The 22,573-nt window shown below is 45.3% G+C and overlaps 1 protein-coding gene across 2 annotated transcripts in view; it reads left to right on the top strand.

The window, feature by feature from the left end:
• ANAPC1 (anaphase promoting complex subunit 1) overlaps positions 1-22,013 on the top strand; it is a 75,536-nt gene extending 53,523 nt beyond the window's left edge. Inside the window, exons 33-48 of one of the 2 annotated variants that reach the window (XM_019714512.3) lie at positions 542-620; positions 1,313-1,387; positions 3,108-3,184; positions 3,677-3,767; positions 3,865-3,918; positions 4,781-4,974; positions 8,450-8,536; positions 10,270-10,387; positions 11,259-11,336; positions 11,675-11,742; positions 12,764-12,902; positions 14,697-14,783; positions 16,179-16,274; positions 17,599-17,797; positions 20,952-21,086; positions 21,651-22,013. In XM_019714512.3, coding sequence (XP_019570071.1) covers positions 542-620; positions 1,313-1,387; positions 3,108-3,184; positions 3,677-3,767; positions 3,865-3,918; positions 4,781-4,974; positions 8,450-8,536; positions 10,270-10,387; positions 11,259-11,336; positions 11,675-11,742; positions 12,764-12,902; positions 14,697-14,783; positions 16,179-16,274; positions 17,599-17,797; positions 20,952-21,086; positions 21,651-21,766 — 1,693 coding nt within the window. In that variant the 3' untranslated portion in view covers positions 21,767-22,013. Of the gene's footprint in view, positions 1-541; positions 621-1,312; positions 1,388-3,107; positions 3,185-3,676; positions 3,768-3,864; positions 3,919-4,780; positions 4,975-8,449; positions 8,537-10,269; positions 10,388-11,258; positions 11,337-11,674; positions 11,743-12,763; positions 12,903-14,696; positions 14,784-16,178; positions 16,275-17,598; positions 17,798-20,930; positions 21,087-21,650 lie in introns of both variants that reach the window. The other variant, XM_074332495.2, reaches the window with a different exon arrangement.
• Positions 22,014-22,573: the final 560 nt, after the last annotated feature.

Genomic DNA, 22,573 nt, shown 5'->3' with positions numbered 1-22,573 from the left:
ACTTAGCGTTATTCTTCTCCTGGTTCCTATTTACAAAAGTGGTTTCTGCTTTCCTTCTGACCCCACCATCTACCTTCCCAACCCCAACGATTAGTGCTGACTGTTGAAAGCAGACCTTTGGCTTTTATTTTACGTTTTGCATAGAAGAGTAAGTTGGGGAGGAGACATTAACCTTGTTTTAGGTCTTTTAATTTAAAAAATATTCTAAGATTCCAGAAATGTTTCAATGTTGTAATTCCTCCTCTTAGAAAAAGGGAACATATGCAAAATTAACAAAGTGGGTAAAAACAGATACTTATTCATCTATTTGGATGGGTGTGTATGTTAGTGCTTTCTTGGCGAACAAAACGAAACTAAACATATTCGTCCTCGTGGAGCTTACGTCATAGTAAGACATAACACGCATACACAGTAAATGGTACGTTAGAGGGTGGAAAGTACTACACAAGACAATGGGGCAGCGGCTGGAGTGCGGAGGAGGCGATCTGTCTGGGCTTTCGATTCTTTGCCTCTTCTGAGCGATGATGGCCTCCATCAACAGGTCCATTGCCGATTGGCTGCGAGCTCCCGACACCATGTACTTGCTGGACTTTGTGAAACCAGAGTTCCTCCTGCTTAGGGTATGTACTTTGTGCTTTCCACTTCTGTTCACACGAGTCTGTCTGGTTTTCCGATTGGCTTGCAAATCCAAGTGTTTCTGCAAGGGAACCTTTTATTCTAAATGTGTCATGGACCTGTAATTGGTGGTGTTCTTTTGAGATTTCCCACATTTAGCTGTAGGAATGTAGGAAAAGTAACCACGTTGACCTGTAATACCCGAAGTTGATGTTTCAGCTTCTCACATTATCATTCAAGACTTCCTCTCAAGCAGCATGTGACTGGGGCTTCACTGCTGTTTTCCTTATTAGTAAGGAGGCAGTCTTACTCTTAAGGATCGTTAATGGCAGCAGCTGCTTGCCTAGGTTATTCCCTCTGTACTGTTTAAACTTTTATGTTTTTGGCATAGGAAAGCCTTGAAATTATGTAGCCAGAGCTGTGTCTCTTGTTTTCTTTTATGGAACAAGTTTTGAAACGTACTCTCCAGCTTCTCTAAACTTTGATGATAACTCGATTTTAGTTTTGTGTGTTAAAATCTAAATGTTCATTTTATTTTAATGAGGAGCTTAGGTTGATCCTATATGCTTACTTTATTTTTCAAAATTGCCATCAGTTGGAAACTGATTCTTAAATTATTCTGTTTAACAGTATCCTTTTTACAAAATCTGTGAACTTTGCCTGCTCTAATTAATTTTATCTGTATTATGTTTTTCAGACACTTGCTCGATGCCTGATTTTGTGGGATGATATTTTACCAAATTCCAAGTGGGTTGACAGCAATGTCCCTCAGGTAAGTACATACGATAAATATTGGTTATCTTTAATGGCATAAAATTATGTGTTTTTTTGTGGAATTTTTCCAAAACCCTATTAGATGCTTCTTTTTAGGAAGGCAGTTTTGATGATTACGATATCTCCTGAAAGCATAGGAACTTTCATTTTAAGCTTGTGTGCTGACCACAGACCAGCCTTCCTTTTTGGTCCCAGATCCCAAGAAATTGTAGTTTTTAAAAATTAAATATACCAGGGTACCCTAAAAAAGTATTTTTGACATTTTTATCCTAATTAGGTACACATTTATCTAAGATGCTACTTTACTTTGTGACAAGTTAAATCTCCTGTGTAATCACTCGTTTTAACTACTTTATGGCATATTTATCCAATAAGCCAAATAGTTAAAAATAAGCAGACCCCTTTGTAAAAACTCCAGACCAGATATTGTAAATGAACATAGCCCTTTGATCAACTGTTTATGTGTGGTGGTCTCAGTTCCTTTTTGTTTATAAAATAAATCTTTATCCCTGAGAGCGCTAGTGTTTCCCAGGCCCAGTGCGTGGCCCTGCTGGGGTTCAAACCTTGGCCTTCAAGTTTCTTTTGAAGACAAAAAAAATAGAGCTTATAAATACCTGCTGTCAAAATAGAAGCATGTCACGATGATGTTATAGCTAAGCACCTTACATGGATGTTATAATCACGTGACCCGTGTGTGTGTGTGTGTGTGTGTGTGTGTGTGTGTGTGTGTGTGTATACATACATATATAAATTACTCACTTTGGCGTTATATCAGTTTTTTAGACTGCCACTCAATTTCTGAGTAAATAGAGTCCAAAATTAAAAATAAATACTGGAGAGGAAGAAAGATGGAAGTAGCATCAGCCAACATAATTGTTTACCTCGTTGAGATTATGTAAGAGAAACAGTATTTCGAGTTTTTGATTTGGTGATATTTAGTACATAAGATTCTGTCAAAAGTGGCTTCTGAATATTTTATTGGTTTGTCATAGAACGCATCTTGAAATGTTATTCTCCTGAGCAGTTTTTTGAAAAGAACAATAAGAATAAATCTTCAGAGTTCTGTGTAGTTGCGTTCATATATTTAGAAAATATATAGCTTTTTCTTTTTTATTTGTATTTTTTCAGTGAAGCAGATTAAATCTGTTCTTGGTTGGTAAAGCCAGACACTTCTTTATTTAAGATAAGTTCTTGTTCACTGCCTATAGTAAAAGGAAAGGGATGTGTTTCTGCATAGTAGTTGCAGATTAACACATGGACATTTCAGTTTAGTTTGGGGAATTCATCTAGTGACTAACCGCACCTCTGGTAGGCTCAATGCTAAAAACGTCCCACGGCTAAGAAGGGTGCGTCTGAGTTGGGTTCCCTCCGTCCCCAGCTCGTCCCCACAGCCCGCCCCCCTCCCTTCTGCAGCTGCCATCTTGCATTTCGGCTCCCTGGTAGGAAATACCATCACTCTGCCATTGAGTCAGAATTTACTTAAGTCCCAGCTTACATTTGTTCAGTCCTGTTCAGGTACTGTGCTTACTTGGCTCGTCTTAGGTTGGAACTTGGATTGCGTGAATGCAGTTAAAACATAGGCATTTGAATAAAATGGTTTGGTAAAGCTTTTTTTTATATAAATACAGCCACGATAAGCAGTGTGTTATTTTTCAGATCATCAAATATTTGTAACTTGAATATTAATGTTCAAGTATTCTTGATTTCTGTCTTGGCAGATTATACGAGAAAATAGTATCTCTCTCAGTGAGATTGAATTGCCTTGCTCCGAGGACTTGAATCTGGAGACTCTGTCGTAAGTTATGAAGTGTGGTGCGCGCGTGCGCTGACCTAGCCTCTGTCAGGTGACTAATGGGAATGCACTGTGGAGGAGCAGTCCTGCCCTTGACTCGGGGAAGCCTGGGTCCCGGTTTCTAACCATTGCCGATCGCATGTTCACAAAAATGACTCCTGTTTGCCTGCTTTTGTTCAGGTCTGAAGTGTAGCTCTCTTGCCCTCAGAAACCAATGTTGGAGATTTAACTTATACCTTTTTCTCTTTTATCCTTTCCATTGAACAAATGGCAGTAAGTTTTAAAAGTAACCTTCTTTTGCTGCCTATGCAACATGCAGGCAGGAGGCGTCCTTTCTGAGGAGGGGCCAGTGGAGCAACTGCCAAGGGAGGCGCAGCCCTGCCCTCCCAGAACAGTAGAGGACAGGGATAGGCACTGTTTTACTCCAAGCTGATGCAGTCGTGAATTTTAAGGCAGAATAACGGCAGCATGGCATTTCTTGTAATCTGTCTCCAGGCAAGCACATGTCTACATAATCGCAGGAGCCTGTCTGTCTCTGGGTTTTCGATTTGCTGGCTCAGAAAACTTATCAGCATTTAACTGTTTGGTAAGAAGTGTTCTTAGTTTACTCTGTTGCAATTTCTTTTTTCACGAAATCTTAATATGCTTCTCTTAACTTTAGATGCTTTCTCTTGTTTTTCCAGCATAAATTTGCAAAAGATTTCATGACTTATTTGTCTGCACCTAATGCTTCTGTGGTAAGTCTTTTATGATGAGTCAGTCTCCTTGGGAATAAAATGCAACTCGAAGGAAGTTCACTGATAATTCAGTTACTCATGCGTTGTCACATATCTCTGCAGTTTGTTCAGATTTAGAATGGGAGGTTTGAAGTGTTGGCTCATCTTTGTGTTTTTGTTCTGGGCTATTAATTAGGTAAGAATATGGTTACCCTTGAAGGGTGCACAGGTCTCCAATTCTTGTGACGAGAGAATAAATAAGAAAAGCCATATCCTTCATGGATTGTCATACCATCTGCCATTCTGTCTCAGTACTGAATGTTGGTAATTGCTTTTTTAAAAAAATTGTTCAGTAAAAATGCAAATGTGATTGAGACATTGCTGCTCTGATGACAGGAAGACTGAAAGATTTTATTTCCTGGTAAAAGCCACACAGATTTATGCAACATTATTTATAATATGAGAAAACTGGAAACATCAAAAAGTCTACAAGTAGCTAAGTAAGTGTGAGTGTGGTGTACCTGTACGTTGCTATGCAATGGAGCCAGCAATGTTGTGTGCTATAAGGGTTGTTTTATGAGTGAAGTTTGCTTATAAGGTAATAGATTAAAAAGTTTTACAATGTGTATAGTAATATCTCAGTTTCAGTTGAGAAAAAACATAAATGCAGGAAAACATTTGGAGAAAAAGAAAGGCAGAATGTTTATAGCAGTTCTCTTTGGTTATTTCTTTTTTGGTACTTTATTTTCTGAATTTTATACATTGAACTTAGATTTCATAATCAGAGAACATACTTGTTTTTACAGATTTTTAAAAGTTCATAAACATTTGTAGTCTAATGATGGCCAGTCTAGTTTTACGACAGCCCTCCTTTGCACTCCAGACAGGCCCCCACAACCTGGAGACGTGCCTGAGCGTGGTGCTGCTGTCCCTGGCCATGGTCATGGCTGGCTCGGGGAACCTGAAGGTGCTGCAGCTGTGTCGCTTCTTGCACATGAAAACAGGTGGTGAAATGAACTATGGTTTCCACTTAGCCCATCACATGGCCCTTGGACTTCTGTTTCTGGGAGGAGGAAGGTAAATGAGTATGTATTTCTTTCCTCGATGACAAGATATCGTGAGCAAGATCTTTAAGAGAGGCTTATTTTGAATCTGAGCATGCCCAAAAATGTTTGCTTCTGGAAGCCATTAGCTTATCTAGAGGCATTAGTACACTTTGCAAGGGCCTTTTTATGGTTTGACCATCACTGTGTGCCCTGCTTGGAGTTACCATCCTCTCTCTAAGACACTTAGCAACACTGCATTTCTCAGAAGAGTCTGCTCAGCACTTCACTGCCAAGTCTGTAGTCCCCCACTGCTTAAGTACTTGACTTCTACTGAGCCCCTTTCTCATGAAGGTCATGAACACCGTCAGCCAACAAATCCTATGACATTTGCTTAGTTTTCAACTTCCTCGTTCTCTCTCCAGCATCCGTCATTCCTGACCACCTCATTCTTTTGTAAGACTTGCCTGACATTTCATGATGTGTACTGAATAAAAATACACATACATGCGTGTGCAGACCATAGCAGCACAGCTCAGTGGCACGGCGGGACCAGGGTGTAGCCAGAACGCCCGTCTGCACCCTGCCAGGCACCTCCCACTCGCTGGTGCTTCAGTTCTGCCCAGAGAGAACCACTAGTTACTCTTCTGACACCTTAGACTGCTTTTGCCTGTTTTTGAAATTCACATGCATCATACACTGTGCGTCCTTTTGTTTCTTGCTGCTTTTGCTTAGTGTGCTGTTTGTGAGAGCCATCTGTGTTGTGTGTCGCGCTGGTTTAGTCATGTTTCAATGCTCTTGAAGCCGCTGTGTGACTGGGGTCAGTAACTGCAGTTACTGCTGTGTGGTTTCTAGTTTGGGCCATTATGGAGACTACTATCATGCAAGTTCTTGTCACGTCTTTGATTTGTCGTGTGCAGATCGACAAGTGGAAGTGGCCACCGTGTGTCTGTGTGTTCGTCTCTGTAGTCAGGCCGTCGGTGTGCCGAGTGGTCGTACCTTGTTACCCGCCACATGAAGGTCCAGGCGCCGCACCCTTGTCAACACTTGCTATTGTTAGTCGTCTTAATTTTAGCCGTCTCGTGGGAGTATCTCGTTGTAGTTTTGATTTCCATTTCCCTGACTAATGATTCTTAGCACTTTTTCATATCTTTAACGACCAACTGGATATCTCTTTTGTGATATCCAAAGCTCTTGCTACCCATTTTCATACTGGTTTATTTATTTTTCAATTTTTATTTATGGTAAAATACACATAAAATTTACCACCTTAAACATTGTTAAATGTACAGTTCAGTGGTATTAGGTATTTTCAGGTTTTCCTCTTGCAAAACTGAAATTCTGTACCCTTTAAATAACAGCTCCTCTATTTCTCCTTCTCCCAGCCTCTGGCAGCCGCTATTCTCCTTTCTGTTTCTATTAATTTGACTAGTCCATATTGGTTCATTGTTGTGACCTGAGGCCTTTGTCACTTTTGTATGTTGTATCTTCTCCTCCTCTGTGGCTTGCCTTTTAACTCTCTTAATAGTGTCTTTTGATGAACAGAATTATGAGTGTCTTTATTTGATGGTTAGTATTTTTCTGTCCTTCTGATGAAGTATTTTTTTACCCCTGTTCCCCCCAAGAAGATACTCTTCTATTTGTCTTCCAGAAGTTTTTTAGCTTTTCCATTCTTTTGGATTTAAAATCTCCCTCAAACTGATTTTTCTGAATGTTTTTTCCCCATCGATGGCCCATGGTTATTGAAAAGTTGATCTTTTCTCCACGGTTCTGCAGAACCACCTTTGATGTAACTTCAGTGTCTATGTCTGTGTGTTTATTTCTGGGCTAGTAGGTTCAGTTGGTCTGTGTTTCTATACATGCACCAAAACCAGTGTCTAAACTATTGTGGTTTATAGTGAGTGAGGCACCCTGGGGAGGAAACACTCCCAAAGTGTGCTTTTCTGTTCTTGGCACTCTGCACTCCACAGCAGCATTGGAATTTCTTGTGATTTTCACACTAAAGAACACGATAAAATGTTGCTCAGACTAGCACTGAGTCTGTACATGGGTTTGGGAGGAACTGGTGCATCTTCCCGTTGGGGAGCGTGGGGTGTCATTTGCTCTCGTGTGTCACCTTGGTCCACTGACACAGTTCCTACAAGTCACGCAAGTTCTTGTCCCCTTTTCTTTAAAAGTGAACTGTACATTGGAACTCACCTTTCCAGAACACAGAGAGTAAAGATTGTCAGAAAGGTGGCATGCCCTTTAAGCAGGTTTTGTAGAATTGTTCTTTAATTGTTTAGAATTAAGAATGGCTAAAGAAATATTTCTGTACAAATTCTTCTTTTATGATTTTTGAAACTCTATTTTCCTTTCAAAATAAGCCCCTCTCGAGTTTTGTTCTCTTCCTCAGCCGCTCTCCGTGGCCCGACACAGTGTGAGCCGCTCTCCCCTTCAGGCTGAGGCTCTGTCCCAGCTGCTGCTGTGTTCCTCATGCCTTCTGATCCAGAAACGTCCTGTGTGCCCTGTGGCAGCATCCACGGTTCTCACAGAGCAGCCTCACCCTGCTATTTACGCTCAGTTCCTGACGTTAATTCTAATGTTTGTCTTTCGGTTTTGGTTTTATCAAAATGGTAGAGAGAAAATGGCCTATTCTGTGTACATGTCAAAACAGTTCTTTATTCAAGTTTCAAAATCTCTTCTTCCTAGTTGGTTAAAATGTGTGTGTGATGAATGCTAAGTTCTTACTTGATACCCTCATTATTAGGAAGGACAGACAGGGCAGGAGAGTGGGGATGTGCGTGTGTAACAACATACGTGCATGCTGAGGAGCTGCCATCGTGTCCCCACAGCAGTGATGTCCTGTACCATCTATTTCCAAGTATTCGTAAGACAAACGCTGGAACTTGAGATTTGTCTGCCTGTTTGCCAGGCTGCATTTGAGCAACAGTGAAAAAATAATTTAAGGAGAATTTCAAGACATTTGACTTAACTAAGAGAGTGTCGCCTTTATAAGTTTATCGTATTGATAAGAAAAAAAACTTGAGGAACAGTTGTTTGTACATTCATTACAACTTTTTAATGATAACTTTTGCCTTTTTTCACTTAGTTCATCATTTGAAGGAAATGATCCTGCCTTATAGAAATGAAAGAATTTTTGAGATACTCAGTACAAAACCCTGAATGTTTAAGAGAATTCTGTCAACAGGCGTATATAAAACTGGGGAAGAAGGTGGTGTCCTTCATCCGGGACTTTTTAGTGTAATGTCAGGATTGCGTTCATGGTCCTCAGTATGGTGCCCTTGTATGTTAAAGTTTTGCTTGTCATTGATTCAAGTTTTGTAATTTAATATCTGTGTCTTAAGGTGCAGATGACCTTGCAGTGGTTTGTGGACTAACTGCAAGGTGACATGTACTCGTCACTGACACACTTGTATTTCCAAGGCCTCACTGCAGTCCCCCAGTTGCCGGGTTCTCGAAAGGTGGGCGGTCTTGCTAATGTGCCTTTCCCTGGCTTTGCCTCACAGGTACTCCCTGAGCACCTCCAACCCCTCCATCGCTGCTCTGCTGTGCGCGCTCTACCCACACTTCCCTGCTCACAGCACTGATAACAGGTAAGTCCAGCTCTGCCCTCCGTGTGGCCTTTCCAAGCTCTTGAGGGGATGATTGGGTTGCATTTCGGTTCCATGGACTCATTTCCAGGCTAGCTTTATTCTGCTCTTGAATCTATAGCAGAGTATCTTTCGGGCTGAATACCTTTAAAAGTTGCTCTCAGCCAGGTGTTAGAGCAGAAGAGAGCTTTGGACACCCGATGGCTGCTGCTCAGTCTTCCACCGCGTTCCAGCCAGCAGAACCGCCCTAACCCAGAAGTAGCCAGCAAGGTTGTCTTTAGGGAAAAAGTTATCAGGCCCAGGGCACAGACAAGAGAAGCTGAAGACGACACGCTTCCCAGAGAGAAATGTATCTGATATAGTGGCAGTGTCTGTATGAATCGTTTTATCCTTCTTTTACATGAATGCCGAAAAGTTTTGTATAAATGACATAGAAGGGACAGGAAAAGCAGAATGCAGCAGAAAAACAGAGTCAGTCTAGGAGTGGCAGTGGGCACTAGAAGCTCAGACATGTATAAGCTGCTGATGATGCAGAGGCCCTGCCCTCAGCACAAAGGTCCCCTGGTCATTCAGGTGCAGCAGGTCTGTACGTGGAGGGAGGGGACGACATGGCTGCTTACATCCCAGTGACTCCAGTGACATCTGCGATGACCAGTGTGCCCCACTGTAGGCACCCCAGCAAGTGCCCGGGGCCGTAGTCTCACTGTGCTCAGGAGGCATCGTCTGCACGGCACCCCACAGTGGAAGGAGACTCTTTCCCCAAAGTGTCCTGATCTGAAGTCCACACATTACTGACAGGTGGCACCTAAGAACGTCATCATTGAATTAATATGACTGACGTGTGGTCTCACCTGTCCATTTAGGAGGGAGTTTTGAGTTGTTAAGGTTAGCTATTGGCGAGGGTATCAGAGAGACTCACGTGTCTCTTGCTGGTCATAGTAGTATTGGAAACAGAGCACGTTGGTGACAAGCACCAAGAACCTGATGTAGCAACAAGACCAGTTGTATTGTAGCCGTGACTGATTTCATTTCCAGTAGATTTATAGGGGTGGTAGCTGGGGGTGGGAAGGAAGGGTATGGCTGGAAATAAAAAAAAGGGGAGTCTTATTTTATCCTCTAATGGGATGCCTTAAAATGTAAAAACTTACTGTGTGTTTAAATTGTAAAATATAAATTTTAAAGTTTAAAAAATTTTTGAAGATTCAGAAAGTACGTAGAGAAAGAAAAGTCTTGTTATGATCTCACCCATTAGTTTTTGGTGTGTTACACTCTGTGCACACGTGCACACGTGTGTGTACATCGTGTAGAAGGACTTTCCCATCTGAGGGAAACGCACTCTTTCTTCCCCCTTCTTCCTACCAACGCTTAAGAAAAATAAAACTAGAAGTAAATTCTTTAGGAGGTGGAAAGAGACGCCCCGTGTTAATCAGAGGAGGATATTGGAGAACTGATTTCATAAGTGATCAATTTATTACTACTATTTTCACATTAAGATCATTTTTTTTTTGCTTCCCTATAAAATCTAACTGAAAACTCAAGAATTCTTGGGTAAAGACCAAATGTCTAGAATTTTCTAAAGAGAATTTCTCCCTGACTTTTCAAGTGGAACCCCTCATCTTCCTTCAGGATTGCTGTCATTGGAAGGTGGCACTCTCGCGTCTGTGTTGGCCACAGTGGCTTGTCGAGCTGTGCCATTGTCACCTGATGGGTACTTGCTGTCTGTTTTCTGTGAACAGGTATCATCTCCAGGCCCTGAGGCACCTGTACGTACTGGCCGCAGAGCCACGGCTGCTGGTGCCCGTGGACGTGGACACCAACACACCTTGCTACGCCCTCTTGGAAGTCACCTACAAGGTAAGGCTTCCCCACTCACCTTTGTGATTCTATTACCACTCATCCATCGTGGCAGGTCAGGACATTTCAAAAGTGTTGTCCCTTAGAAGATGACAGTAGTGAGTTGAACCCTCATAACAAGAGAAGCCTCCAGAGTTCCTGCACGTCCTGCGGCTGGTTGGGCTCATTCACAGAGTGGGGCGAAGACCTCAGCGAGCGACAGCTGCTCTCATCCTTAGAGCTAGGTTGGAAGTGTCCCTGGTGACTTTGCGTGGCTGGTGGTAGTGCTGGAAGCAGTGAACTGGGTTAGGACTGTTGAGCGATGAATTCGCAGGGGCTTAAAGCCCACGGTCCTGTTTGACGAGGGATCTTCGATTTAGGTGCACAGGTAGCTTACACGTCACGTAACCTTCGTTCATCAGTAACAATTAAGTACCTTCTGTGTGTCATAGTTGTGCTAGGCTTTGGGACACGAAGTTGACGTTGTCCTATTCCTGGCCTGTCTGTTGGGGAGCCAGGTGTGGATGCCATACGAACAGGTATTGGCGGGGAGCAGGGATGCACTCCATCAGTTGTGGGTGGGAGGCTGCAAGGCAGGCTTGTGCCCTGGCCGCGTTTTGCCAGCTGCGGAGGTGTGTTTCCTGCAGGCAAGAGGCCTGAGGCCTGCCAGTGCAGGTCTGTGGTGCCGGCGTGCAGGGCTGGATGTGATCGGAGGTGGTGCTGCCCACAGAGGGTGGTAGGTGTGAGCCCTCGGAGACCTGAGTATCAGAGAGGATTCGGGGCTATCTGACAGTCTGTGCCAGCCTCGGGGAGTGGAAGTGGACAGTGGAGCTGTTGCTCCTTGCAGCTCCGCTAACTGCACGTGAACGGCTGTTCTCTTACCTCCGTGAAGGGCACTCAGTGGTACGAGCAGACCAGAGAGGAGCTGATGGCCCCCACCCTACTTCCAGAGCTGCACCTTTTAAAGCAGGTACGTGGCACGTGACTTAGGGAGACGTCCACGGGGCAGGTCCAGCCAGGACAGTGTGTGTTAGGGACAGCTGAGCCAAAGCCTGGCCTGCTTCAGCAGCTGCAGTAGTTAGGGAAGTGCCCCCCCAGGAGCTGCCGTGGGTGCGAAGGGAGGGCTTTCTGTGCAGGTTAGGTGGCCTTGCGCGTGACTTGCATCCTGGTCTGGAAATGGGGCTCCTTCACCTCCCCAGGTCTTTCCCACCCAGTTACCCTTACTTCTTCTGAGAAGCAGGGGTTTTGTTTTGTCAGAGTAGCTCTTCGTCAGCATTGGGCTGACTGTGTTTCTATTTATGTTGGCAGATTAAAGTTAAAGGCCCACGATACTGGGAACTGCTGATCGATTTAAGTAAGGGAACACAGCACTTGAAGTAAGTATACTGAACTTCTCAGATGACCTGTGAAGTGAATGGAGGTACATGTGGAGGTGTCAATTATAGGTTATTATCTCGCGTGGTGCTGTCACCCTCCCCTCTCACCCAGGACAGACTGTAGAGTACGTATTGAATACAGCGGTCTAGCTCTTTGAAACACATTTGTGTTAGAAAACGAAAATCTTAACTTAGAAATAAAATCCTAAATATTTATGTTTATTCATTGAGAAACTTGAAGTGACTTAAATTGGGACAGTAATGGAATTGTCTGTTGGGGCAATAATGAACGAATGAGGGTAAGAAAGTAAGGCTGATGTGTATGTCCGCAATGGGCCTTTGTGACAGTTGATGTTTGTCAGATCACATCTTCTGTTGCATGTCTTTCCCGTTCTCTTGTTAGATTGTTCTCATAAAATTAAGATTATGGTAGGTTGGCTTTGGGTAGAAATAGTCATATACAAGTAATGACTTTAACGAACAGAGAGCATTAATAATTTTATACCTGTGATGATGTGTAAATTGTCTTTAAATTTCCAGAAAATATAACAAGCTTGCCAAAGTTTTAAATGTTTAGTCCCAATTTCCATTTCCCTCAAACTGTTTATGTAATATCTATATTCTGTATTCTTCTGTGTTTACATTTGCAGCCTCATTTTCTTTCTGTTGTGCACCAGTCAGTAGCTATTCAGCACCCTTTTGTCCCCTACATAGCTCCCAGAGGACAGGGGACATAAAGACACGTCAAGTAAAATACTGCCTTTGAAGCTTACATGTGAACAGTTGGAAATTATTGTTTAACAAGTTCCATGAATCTAGATGCCAAAGAAAAACGGAAGTTTGTTTTGGCTTTCTTGGGGGCGACTGAGTTAATTTCGGACACAGTAAATAATCTTACACCTTAGTGGAAAATGTTGAAGACTTCGTGTCTTATGGACGTGGTGTTGGAAAATGCAGCATTTCCGGCCAAGAACTACCAGTATCCATACCTCATGTTAAACTCACTCTTGTTTTCTTTCAGGTCAATCCTTTCCAAGGATGGGGTTTTATATGTGAAGCTCAGAGCAGGCCAGCTCTCCTACAAGGAAGATCCAATGGGATGGCAGAGTTTGTTGGCCCAGACCGTCGCTAACAGGAACTCTGAAGCCCGGGCTTTCAAGGTAGCACACCTTGGTGGAGATGGAAGGCCGAGGGGAGAGCCCCCCCCCCCCCAGCCTACCCAGAGCACTGACTTTGCGTAGCGTCTGTGGTACCGTGAGATGGCTCTGCCTGCCCCTCTCGTCGCTGCAGATGGCACAGACGAGTGATGCGGGGTCTATTTGCTGCTGTTAAGTGGCAGCCATAATAAAAGATGGCCACCCGCCAAGATTCTGACGCTGATGGACATTTGGTGGCAGGGACAGTCATAATATAGCTTAACACTGTAAATATTTCAGTTTAGTAATTCTACTCATGAATCCTTAAATCTGTCCAGATGTACTTCATTCCTGGCAAGAACAGAGAAAGGTTTTTGCAAGGTAGCACTTAGTTCCACTTTTAAACCTTTTGTTGCTTAAACCCTGGTGAGGATAAAATGATGATGGCGTTAGCCTTATTTTATTAGTTGACCTTATTCGCCTAGCACCTGACTGCTAATAGAGCAGTGTTTGGATGAGTGAAGCATGCTCGAAGCAGTCTCGTCCCGGGGGACAGGTGGGGCTGGGGGGACAGGACATAGTTTGCTCTATGTTCTAGAAGAAGCTTCCGGCACTAGAAATGTGGCCCATGGTCTGCCATCAAATTTCTGAATTGACACCAGTTTTCAGGAATCCCGTGAGCACATGTGCTCCTCCTGGAGGTACATTGAAGCAGGGGAGCAGTCGGGGCCCCTAAGGGCAGCGCACACAGCACGCATGCGGCAGGCGGACGGCCCGGCCGTGCCAGCCTTTGTTTACCCAAGTGAGGAGGTAGCAGCGTATTTTAATTGAAGTCACATTTGATTTTAAGTCAGTTACTTAGGACAGAGGCTTGATGACAGTCCCCAGGCTTTAAATAGGTGCAGTTGACATCAATAAGTTTTGTTTGGCAACACTTGCTATGGTGTCTGGGGTACTACTGAAGGGTTTTGGACAAAGTTTAGCTTAAATTAGCACTATTGCTTCTTACACAAATTAGAGTCCATTTCAAAGACCCTAATCCAATTTGTAAAGAAAATATGTAATATTAGGCTTGAGTTTGAATGGGGAAAGTGCTGGGAATTCAGAAGTAAAATATAAACCTCAGTGGAAAATGGTAATACCTCCATGTTCCATTTTCAATTTTGAACTTTGAGTGATATCTCCTTTTTTTACTAATTTTTTTCTATTGTGGTAGAATACACATAATGTAAAATTTACTGTCTTACCCCTTTTAAGTGTACAGGTCAGTGGCATTAAGAGCATTGATACCATACAACCTTCACCAGCATCCAGCCACAGAATTATTTTCATCTTGCAAAACTAAAATCCTGTACCTGTTAAACACGAACTCCCCACCCCCCAGCCCTTGGCAACCTCCATTCTCCTTCCTGTCTCTTTGATTTTGAGAACTTAGGTACCCCGTGTTAAGTGGAAACACATTATTTGTCTTTTTGTGAGTGGCTATTTGAGCAATACTCTGTTTTCCTTACCTTTTTAGTAACAATCTAGTTTGTTTTTTAGTTAATGAAGGAGAGGGAAAGGCTTCTTTTAGGTGAGTTTAGTATTGGCCTTTTGCTAAGTCAGGAGCTCGTGCCAGCTTGTGTGGAAAGCTTCCTGTAATTGCTGAGCAGAACGCGTTGAGGGAGCTCTAGCAAGTTGGTACAGCCTTGGGTTTTCAGCGGCCATTGTGTGAAAAAAGCGAGTTAGAGTCCTTACAACAGCATACATTGCAATTTGAAAAACAAAGAAAGTAATAATCATCTTATTTATATTTGTTGTTGTGTGTTTATTTTTTAGCCTGAAACAATTTCAGCATTCACTTCTGACCCAGCACTTCTGTCATTTGCTGAGTATTTCTGCAAACCCACTGTGAGCATGGGTCAGGTAAGTGTGTGGTATGCTTCGCTCAGCCCAAGAGTAGAATTCGTTGTGATATCTACCTGTGGACACCACCAAAAAAAATCTGTAGTACCCATCTTTGAGGTTAATGACATACCTCACGCACACTGGTTGATGTTTTTGCTTGGCAAATACAGATTTTTTCATAGTCTAAAACTAATAAATTCAGAACTTCCTACTTTGATAGAAGAAACAACTTAAAATTTCTAAGACACTAGTTTTGATGGGTGATAACTTTCTTATGTCCATTCTTGTACTGATTTATATTTTCAGTGTTTACTGTCCTTCTCTTGTTTTTACATAATTTTGTTAATTTTATTTCCTCTATTTTATAACTCTTCCTGTTGGTTGTAAAATTGTTCTCTTGAGGAGTCACTGGTTGCCTAGGAGATCACTGATTTTAGTTCATCGTTGCAGATGGTGAAGATTGGATGTGGGAATTAGGGGGCCTGGGATTGATGGCTTATTGCCTACAAGTGTGTGTGTGGCCTTGGGAAAATTTTTCAACCTCTCCAACAGGCAGTTTCCTCATTTCTAAAAGTGGGATTATAATGGAACCTACCTTCCATTCCTGTTTTGAGGATAAAGTGAAATAACCTTTTCCCCTCTTATTTATTGAATCTTTACTATGTTCATTCACACCTCAGGAATCCTGCTGTTTCAGTCCCAGACCACAGCAGTAAAGCGAGGGTCACCATAAAGCGGGTCATAATCTTTTTGCTGGTGGAAGGTCTTGCCTTCAATTTGAAAAAAACCACATCTGTGAAGTGCAATAAAATGAGGGCTGTCTGTATTGGACCCTTTGCTCAGTGCCTTATGCAATTTTCTCATTTAGTTCTCACCCGGAGGGTAGGCTTTATCGTTCCAGGTTTGCAGATGAGGAAACTGCCACTCAGAGATGTTGTTTGCCCAAGATCACAGCCAGTAAGAGCAGGGCATGTGCTCAAGACAGCAGGTCTCTGTGAAGGCCCGTGCCTGCCCTCAGCCCCAGCTGGACAGCCTGGCAGCCTCCCCCAGCCTTGTCCTGTTCAGTGTTTCTGTTGCCCCTTGGGGTGCCGGGCCCCTCTCTGGGGCCTGCCTTTGCCAGCACAACCCAAGGCACGTCTCTGATGTCCTGTCCCCTCGTTTTTGCCCCAGCTAACCCAGTTCTTCCCACCACAGCACTTGCATCCTTAGCTGTCCCTTGGGACTCAAGTCTGGTTGCACGTAGTGGAGGTTCAGTGTGGCACGTGCTGTGACACGTGCAGAGAGGTGGCTGGTTCTTTTCTGTCACTCACCGCAGATCTTAACATGGGCCATAGTGGCTGCTGCGCAGCTGTTTCTCAAATTGATTTTGGGATGTACATTGATGTGCTACAAATAGCTTCTGATTTTTCACAGAAACAGGAAATTCTGGATCTCTTTTCTTCAGTACTCTACGAGTGTGTCACTCAGGAGACCCCGGAGATGTTGCCCGCGTACGTGGCAATGGACCAGGTATGGTTCCAAAAACCTATTCCAGTTCTGAGAGGTGTATCCTGTATTTCAGTAACACCCTCAACAGCCACATAAGGCTCCCAAGGGTCCCATCTTTTTAGTTTCTCATCAATGTTTACAAATTCAAAATAGGAAGCCCCAGCAAAGGTGAAAACTGTGCATATCAAAAAGCGTGGCATTCATGGTGACAGCCGTGTCCCTTGCTGGACTCTGTCACTCTCGGGTTCCCATTCTCCCTGTCTCTCTCCCAGGTGGCCTCTTGCCTGCCTCCTGAGAGCCTCTCTGTGGGCACACTGTGCGAATGGGCCGTGAGTGGTGGCATGAGAGCTCCCAGGACTGTATGTGCTGGCTCAGGGTGCTGGGCCCCATTTTGAAACTGTTTTGTGTTCCTGCTGTTTCAAGCATCTGAGAGGGTTAATGAGTGCCTGATGGCTTTCCTAAAGGCCCGGACCAATTTTCTTGCTCTGGCATATTGGGAACATACACGGCGTTTTAATAGTATGTCGTTCAGACCCAGATTTGCAGTTAAGCTAAGCTAGTAGTTTTCCAACTTGGCCAAAATTTATCTGGGAAATCTCAAGAATACAGATCCTCAGAACCCATTCTGTGTCTGCTGAGTCAGGGTTTCTGGGAAGAGGTCCAGGAGTTTCAAACAGCTGTTGAGGAAAATATGATATAGCAAGTTCACACACGAACATTTGGGATACTGTCTAACGGCACAGTTATCCCTACTGCACAGCTGAGTGGGAACTACACTGTGGCAGGGGACAGTCCCCCAAGCCTGAAGGTCATTGCATTAAGTAACGTCCTTAGCTAAAGGCAGCGTCCATCATAACCCCGTAGGCGCAGAGCACCTTCAGTGTCTGCTTGGAAAGTGTGCGGGTGGTCCACACTGGTACCACTGCCCTCAGCATCCCCGCAGCGGCCAGCTCTGCACCTCCCCTCGGTGGCCCGCACGGGCAGGTGTCGATGGAGGACTGCCCCTCTGGTTGCCACGTGGTGACTGCAGGTGGGTCCTGAGAGCAGTGGTATCAGGACCCCAGGCACGTCCTGACACCCCGGGGCCCCCAGGAGGCACTAGACCGGTTTGGTTTTCACTTTTCCGAGCCCTTGAGCCAAAAGTGGGCTCGTGTGCCCTTGCTACCTTACCCTAGAGCTGTCCCCGTGGGGCCCGCACTAGAGTGCCCAGTAGGGCTGTGCGGCAAGACTGTGCAAACAGAATGGGCTCATGGGCACATCTGCCAACACCACCGTGTCCAGCTCTGAACGAGAGCTGGCCGGGGCGGCTTCACCCTCACTGAGTGCTGCTCCCCTCCTCCCCTAGGCAGTCAGAAGACTGGGAAGGGCAGAAATGTCCGAGACGTCAGAACTCTGGCAGATAAAGCTGGTGCTGGAGTTTTTCAGCTCCAGGAGCCACCAGGAGCGGCTGCAGAAGCACCCGAGGCGAGGGCTGTTCATGAGCTCCGAGTTCCTGCCCGTGGTGAAGTGTGCCATCGATAACGCCCTGGACCGCTGGCTGCAAGGTGAGTGGCCCGCCTGTGCAGCCTCAGCTTTCCCGTGCAGCCTGTTCTCAAGGGGGGCAAGACAGAGCCGGGGGTCAGCAGCGTGGCTGTGGGTGCGGTGTTTCCAGTTAGCTGCCTGAGACTGAGTGTCTGCCTCAGCTTCTTTAAAGGTGTATTTGTAAACCACGGGACAACATGCATAGCGTTTTAAATACCCCTTGACACTTAAGAGCCCTTCCGTCTTCTCTCGAGTCAGATCCTGTTTCTTTTCTGGCCTCTCGCTTGTGTTTCTATGTATGTGTCACCTCCCAGAGGCCAGCAGCCGTCTTCTGCCCCTGCTCTATCCCCCACACCCCACCACCCCATGCACTGAAGACACTGTGCTTACTGAGCACATGAAAGCTGTTTTCCCAGCTGTCTGTGGGAACCTGGTTGTGACAGCAGGAGAAGTGTGAAGGTATTTATAAGTGCCTCACCTCAGACAGGTGGTGGACAGCCGTCTGACGTGTGACAGAATTGGCTTGTGGCGGTCACACAAGGGCTCCTTGCCCCTGTTCATCTTACAGTCCGTTCAGGGGCTTACATGCCTGGCAGCAACCTTCTCGGTACACGCTAAACCCGGTCCCAGCAGTAGTGACAGTTCTGGACTCTTTAACATACTGGCAGTCAAGAACCTAAGGGTTTGGATACAGTTAAAAACCATCTACCTGTAATACTATGAAAAAATGAAATGAACCAGATTTGAGTGATACTCATGGAAAACAGTGATTTCAAACCCCCAAGTGTGTGTGGTTAACTGCTGTATCCCGTCTGTCATGTTCTCAGGTGGTTTCAAAGGTCATGTAGTTAAAAAATTTTTAAAAATACTATTTTGTCCTCACTTTGGGGAAATATACAAGTTATTTTATAGCTTCTGGTGAATTGTTTTTACTGAGTTTAGCACATCGTCACGTCCAGCAGACCTTTGCTGTTGATCAGACGTGTCCCCAGGTCTGTGCCTCACAGATATCATGGCGCAGTGATGCCGGCAGTGGCTAGAGCAGTCTGTAAAGGGCGCCGGGAACTGCTCCCAGCAGCATTGCTTGGAGCCTCTGCCAATCTGACCGCCGCCCTCAGTGCCAGAAACGTGCACTCATTTCCAGTGAGGGGCCCTCACGTTTTAAAAGTCCTAGCTCTGCTTTCTCTGCTCTCAGGAGTTCTAGCCAAGCTGTGGGCTGGAGAACAGTCATCCAGAGGGAGGTGGGGCCTACATGCAACCTCAGAAACGTCATTCGTGTTTGTGTCTCAAATACAAACGCAGTGTGGACTTCAGGGTCGCTTACTAGGAGCCCAGACCGCAGCCATTAAGTCTGAACAGGCATTGGGTGTCCTGTGTGTGTGTCTCCTCAGTTAGATTTTAATCTTGAGCGAAGAAAATGGCTTTTCAGTTAAGAACTTAAAGAGTTTTATTTAACTTTCAACTGTTTTATTATGGACAATTTAAAGCATAAGACAAAGTAAACAGAATAGATTCATAAGCTCATCACCCGTGGAATTCAGCAGTCACCTGCCTTCTGCCGTCCTGGGTACCTGCATCCATCACCCCACACCGGTTTCCAGTGGCGCCATTTTACGTCCTCACCCGTAGAGGGTGCCCGCAGGTTTGGGTGTTGTAACCGCTTTCATTTCAGACAGGCTAGTGAGTATGTGGTGGAATCATCTAGTTTTAATTTGCATTTCACTGGTGACATGGTGTTGACCCCTCTTTTTCGTGCCTTTTTGTTATTCATGTACCTGTGGCGTGTCTGTGGAAACCTTTACTCGGTTTTAAATTGGCCGTCTGGTTAGTGAGGGTCGGAGCGTCTACAGATCCGGCTACGTCTCTGAGATGCTTTGTAGATTTTTCCTTCTACTCTGCCTGTTCATTTTCTTAAGGGTGATTTTGATGAACAGAACATTTAGGTCTAATTTATCAATTTGTTTTATGGCTATTGCTTTCTGGGTGCTGTCCAGGTCATAAAGATTTCTTCAAGTTTTCTGTTAAAAGCTTTACAGGTTTAGCTTTTATATTTGAGTCTGTGATTCATCTCACATCAATCTTTTACGTGGTGTGAGGTGGGAGTTTAGGCGTGGGGCTTTTTAATACAGATATCCAGTGGTTCCAGGACCACTTGTGCAGGTTTTCTTTCTGACTGGCTTGCTTTGGGCTCTTGTTGAAAATCAGTTGACTGACTGGACTCAGGTTTGTACCATCGGTCTGCGTGTCTGTCTTGGCGCCAGTACTGCAGTGTCTTCATTACTGCAGATTCAGAGTAAATTCTGAAATCTGGCGGTGGAAGTCGTCTTGTTGATTTATAATATTATACTAAATGCTTACAGGATGGAGGAGGGAAGGTCTCAGGTCACTAATCCAAGCTCTTGCTTCAAGAAACTAGGAAAAGGAAAGCAGAACAAACCCGGGCAAGCTTTCCTTGTGCTGGTTTCTTGCAGCGGGGACTTGGGTTAGGGACTGGACACCTCCTTGCCTCACGCTCAGCGTTCGGCCCAGAGCATGACTAGAATGGCTCCTGGGAGCTTCCTGGGGAGTGAGGACATTGGTGTTTCAGCACGTGTTGTCTGCCTCTCCTCTCCGGCTTCCACTGCACAGCCGGTGCCGGTGCCAGTGGCAGACAAAGCATGTCTGTCACCGAATGGCTCAGGCCTGCCTGCCCCTGAGCCTGTTGCTGTCAGGAGAACAGGCTGCCTGCTGTCCCGACCAGCCGGCTTCAGTTGGTCCTTTGGGCAGCAGCAGTGTCACCTGGGAACTTAGAGATGGGTGTTTTCTGGCCCCACCCATGAAATCCTGGGGGTGGGGCCTACTGTGTGCATTTTACTCAGTCCTCCAGGTTAGAGTTTGAGAAGCTCTGACAGGGTAGTCCCCGGAGCTGGGTCGGTCCCCTCCGGTGTGACACAGGAGGGCCTGGGGAGTATCCAACTGCTTTTACAGCCTTCATCACAGTTTGCGACTGTGCATTTGCGTGTCCCCCACCACACTAAGCTCTGCAATCATAGGCACTCTCTCTGGTCCACCAGTGGCCTGAGTGCCGAGCACAGCCCCTGCCCAGCACAGGTTAGAGCTCACTGAGTTCTTGGTGAAGAAGGAAAGGCGCCGACCCTCATGGCCTCAGGTGTGCAGGCCCTTGTGTCTCTCTCACAGCCGGGGGCGCCGCGTGTGTGCACGCCTACCTCAGCGGGCAGCCCTGGGACGAGTCTCAGCTGAGCATGCTGGCCTGCTTCCTCGTGTATCACTCGGTCCCCGCGCCACGCCACCTGCCGCCGCTCGGACTGGAAGGTAACTGCCCCTCTCCGAGGGAGGCGCTCCCAGTGACGTGTCTTATCTACCTACTTTCTGTCTTCGTTCATGTGTGGATGTTACTTTTGGAACCTTTTTTCTGGAAAAAGAAACTCTCTGAACTTCACACATGCGTGAACTTTTATCTACATTCAGAAAAGGGTGGGTTCTTCTCCACAGAGCCTAAAATGCTCACATTGTTCTTCTCTCTTGATTTTTATTAAGATTATATTTAGTTTTTTAATCAATTATATTTAAATAATATTTTAGTTTCTTTTATTATATTTAAGCAATATGTGTAACTAAGAATAGTTTCACATATAACTAGAGGTCACTTTCTGAAGTACAGAATTGGATGCATTTAAATTTTTATATTAAACTATACAGTGCATTGGGGCAAGTCATAATTTAAACATTGCCTTTGGGTAACGTTCAAAGGGCAGAATGCCAGCTTTAACGTGATTGTCTGGAGCGCCCCCGGGGGACGGGACGGCTGACCAGTCTGCTCAGATGTGTGACACCTGATCCCCCCCCCCCTCCCCCCGCCCATTTGCATCCTTTTAGGGAGCACAAGCTTTGCTGAGCTCCTCTTCAGGATGAAACAGCTGAAGATGCCTGTGCGGGCCCTGCTGAGACTGGCTCCTTTGCTTCTGGGAAATCCACAGCCAATGGTCATGTGACCCTGTCTACTGGGCAGCCTGCCCTAAAACGTGACTTCTGCCCAAACACGTGACCACATGGCAAAGCGAAAGAAGCCTTTGTAAGTTTTATAATGTGACTGCGGGGAGTGAGCTGCTCAGACGTTGTCTTGTACAGTCCCAGTGTTTTAAATATGCCAGGGACTCTGTTGCTGTCAGCACTGACATAGATCTGCAAGTGAGTTAACACTTACTTTTGTAAATAAAGGTTTTTGCTTTGTTTTCAAAACTCTTGATTATTAGTTTGGGTTTTCAGGGAACAGCAGGAGGGGTTGAGGAGGATATTGGTTTTTAAAGTCTTACAACTATGGTGACTTTATGCTCAAAAATGCAAAGTGTTTTAAAAAGCTCTTAAAACTTTGTGCATCAACACAAGGGCTTTCAGCATTCTGTAAGATGTCCTGACTGTCCCGTCTAAAAGGAGTGTGTACTCCTGTGCCAGTGCCAGCCACCCTCAGTGTGTCGGTCCCCTTAAACGGGGGATATGTATACATGAACGAAGACTTGCGACATGCAGCCTGCTGTACATGGAGGAAACAGGGAACTTCTACCACAGACTGGGCTTCAGAAGTTGTCCATCCCACCCAGGATGGAGGGGCTGCACGTGTGTACCCACCCGGGACGGAGGGGCTGCACGTGTGTACCCACCCGGGATGGAGGGGCTGCGCGTGTGTACCCACCCGGGATGGAGGGGCTGCACGTCTGCACCCACCCGGGACGGAGGGGCTGCGCGTGTGTACCCACCCAGGATGGAGGTGCTGCGCGTGTGTACCCACCTGGGATGGAGGG

Source organism: Rhinolophus sinicus, chromosome 2 (assembly GCF_057876585.1).
Source record: "Rhinolophus sinicus isolate RSI-liver-muscle chromosome 2, RSI-T2T, whole genome shotgun sequence".
Taxonomy (NCBI): Eukaryota; Metazoa; Chordata; class Mammalia; order Chiroptera; family Rhinolophidae; genus Rhinolophus; species Rhinolophus sinicus.
Note: the sequence above shows the minus strand (reverse complement) of the source record. Positions and strands in the feature narration are given on the sequence as shown.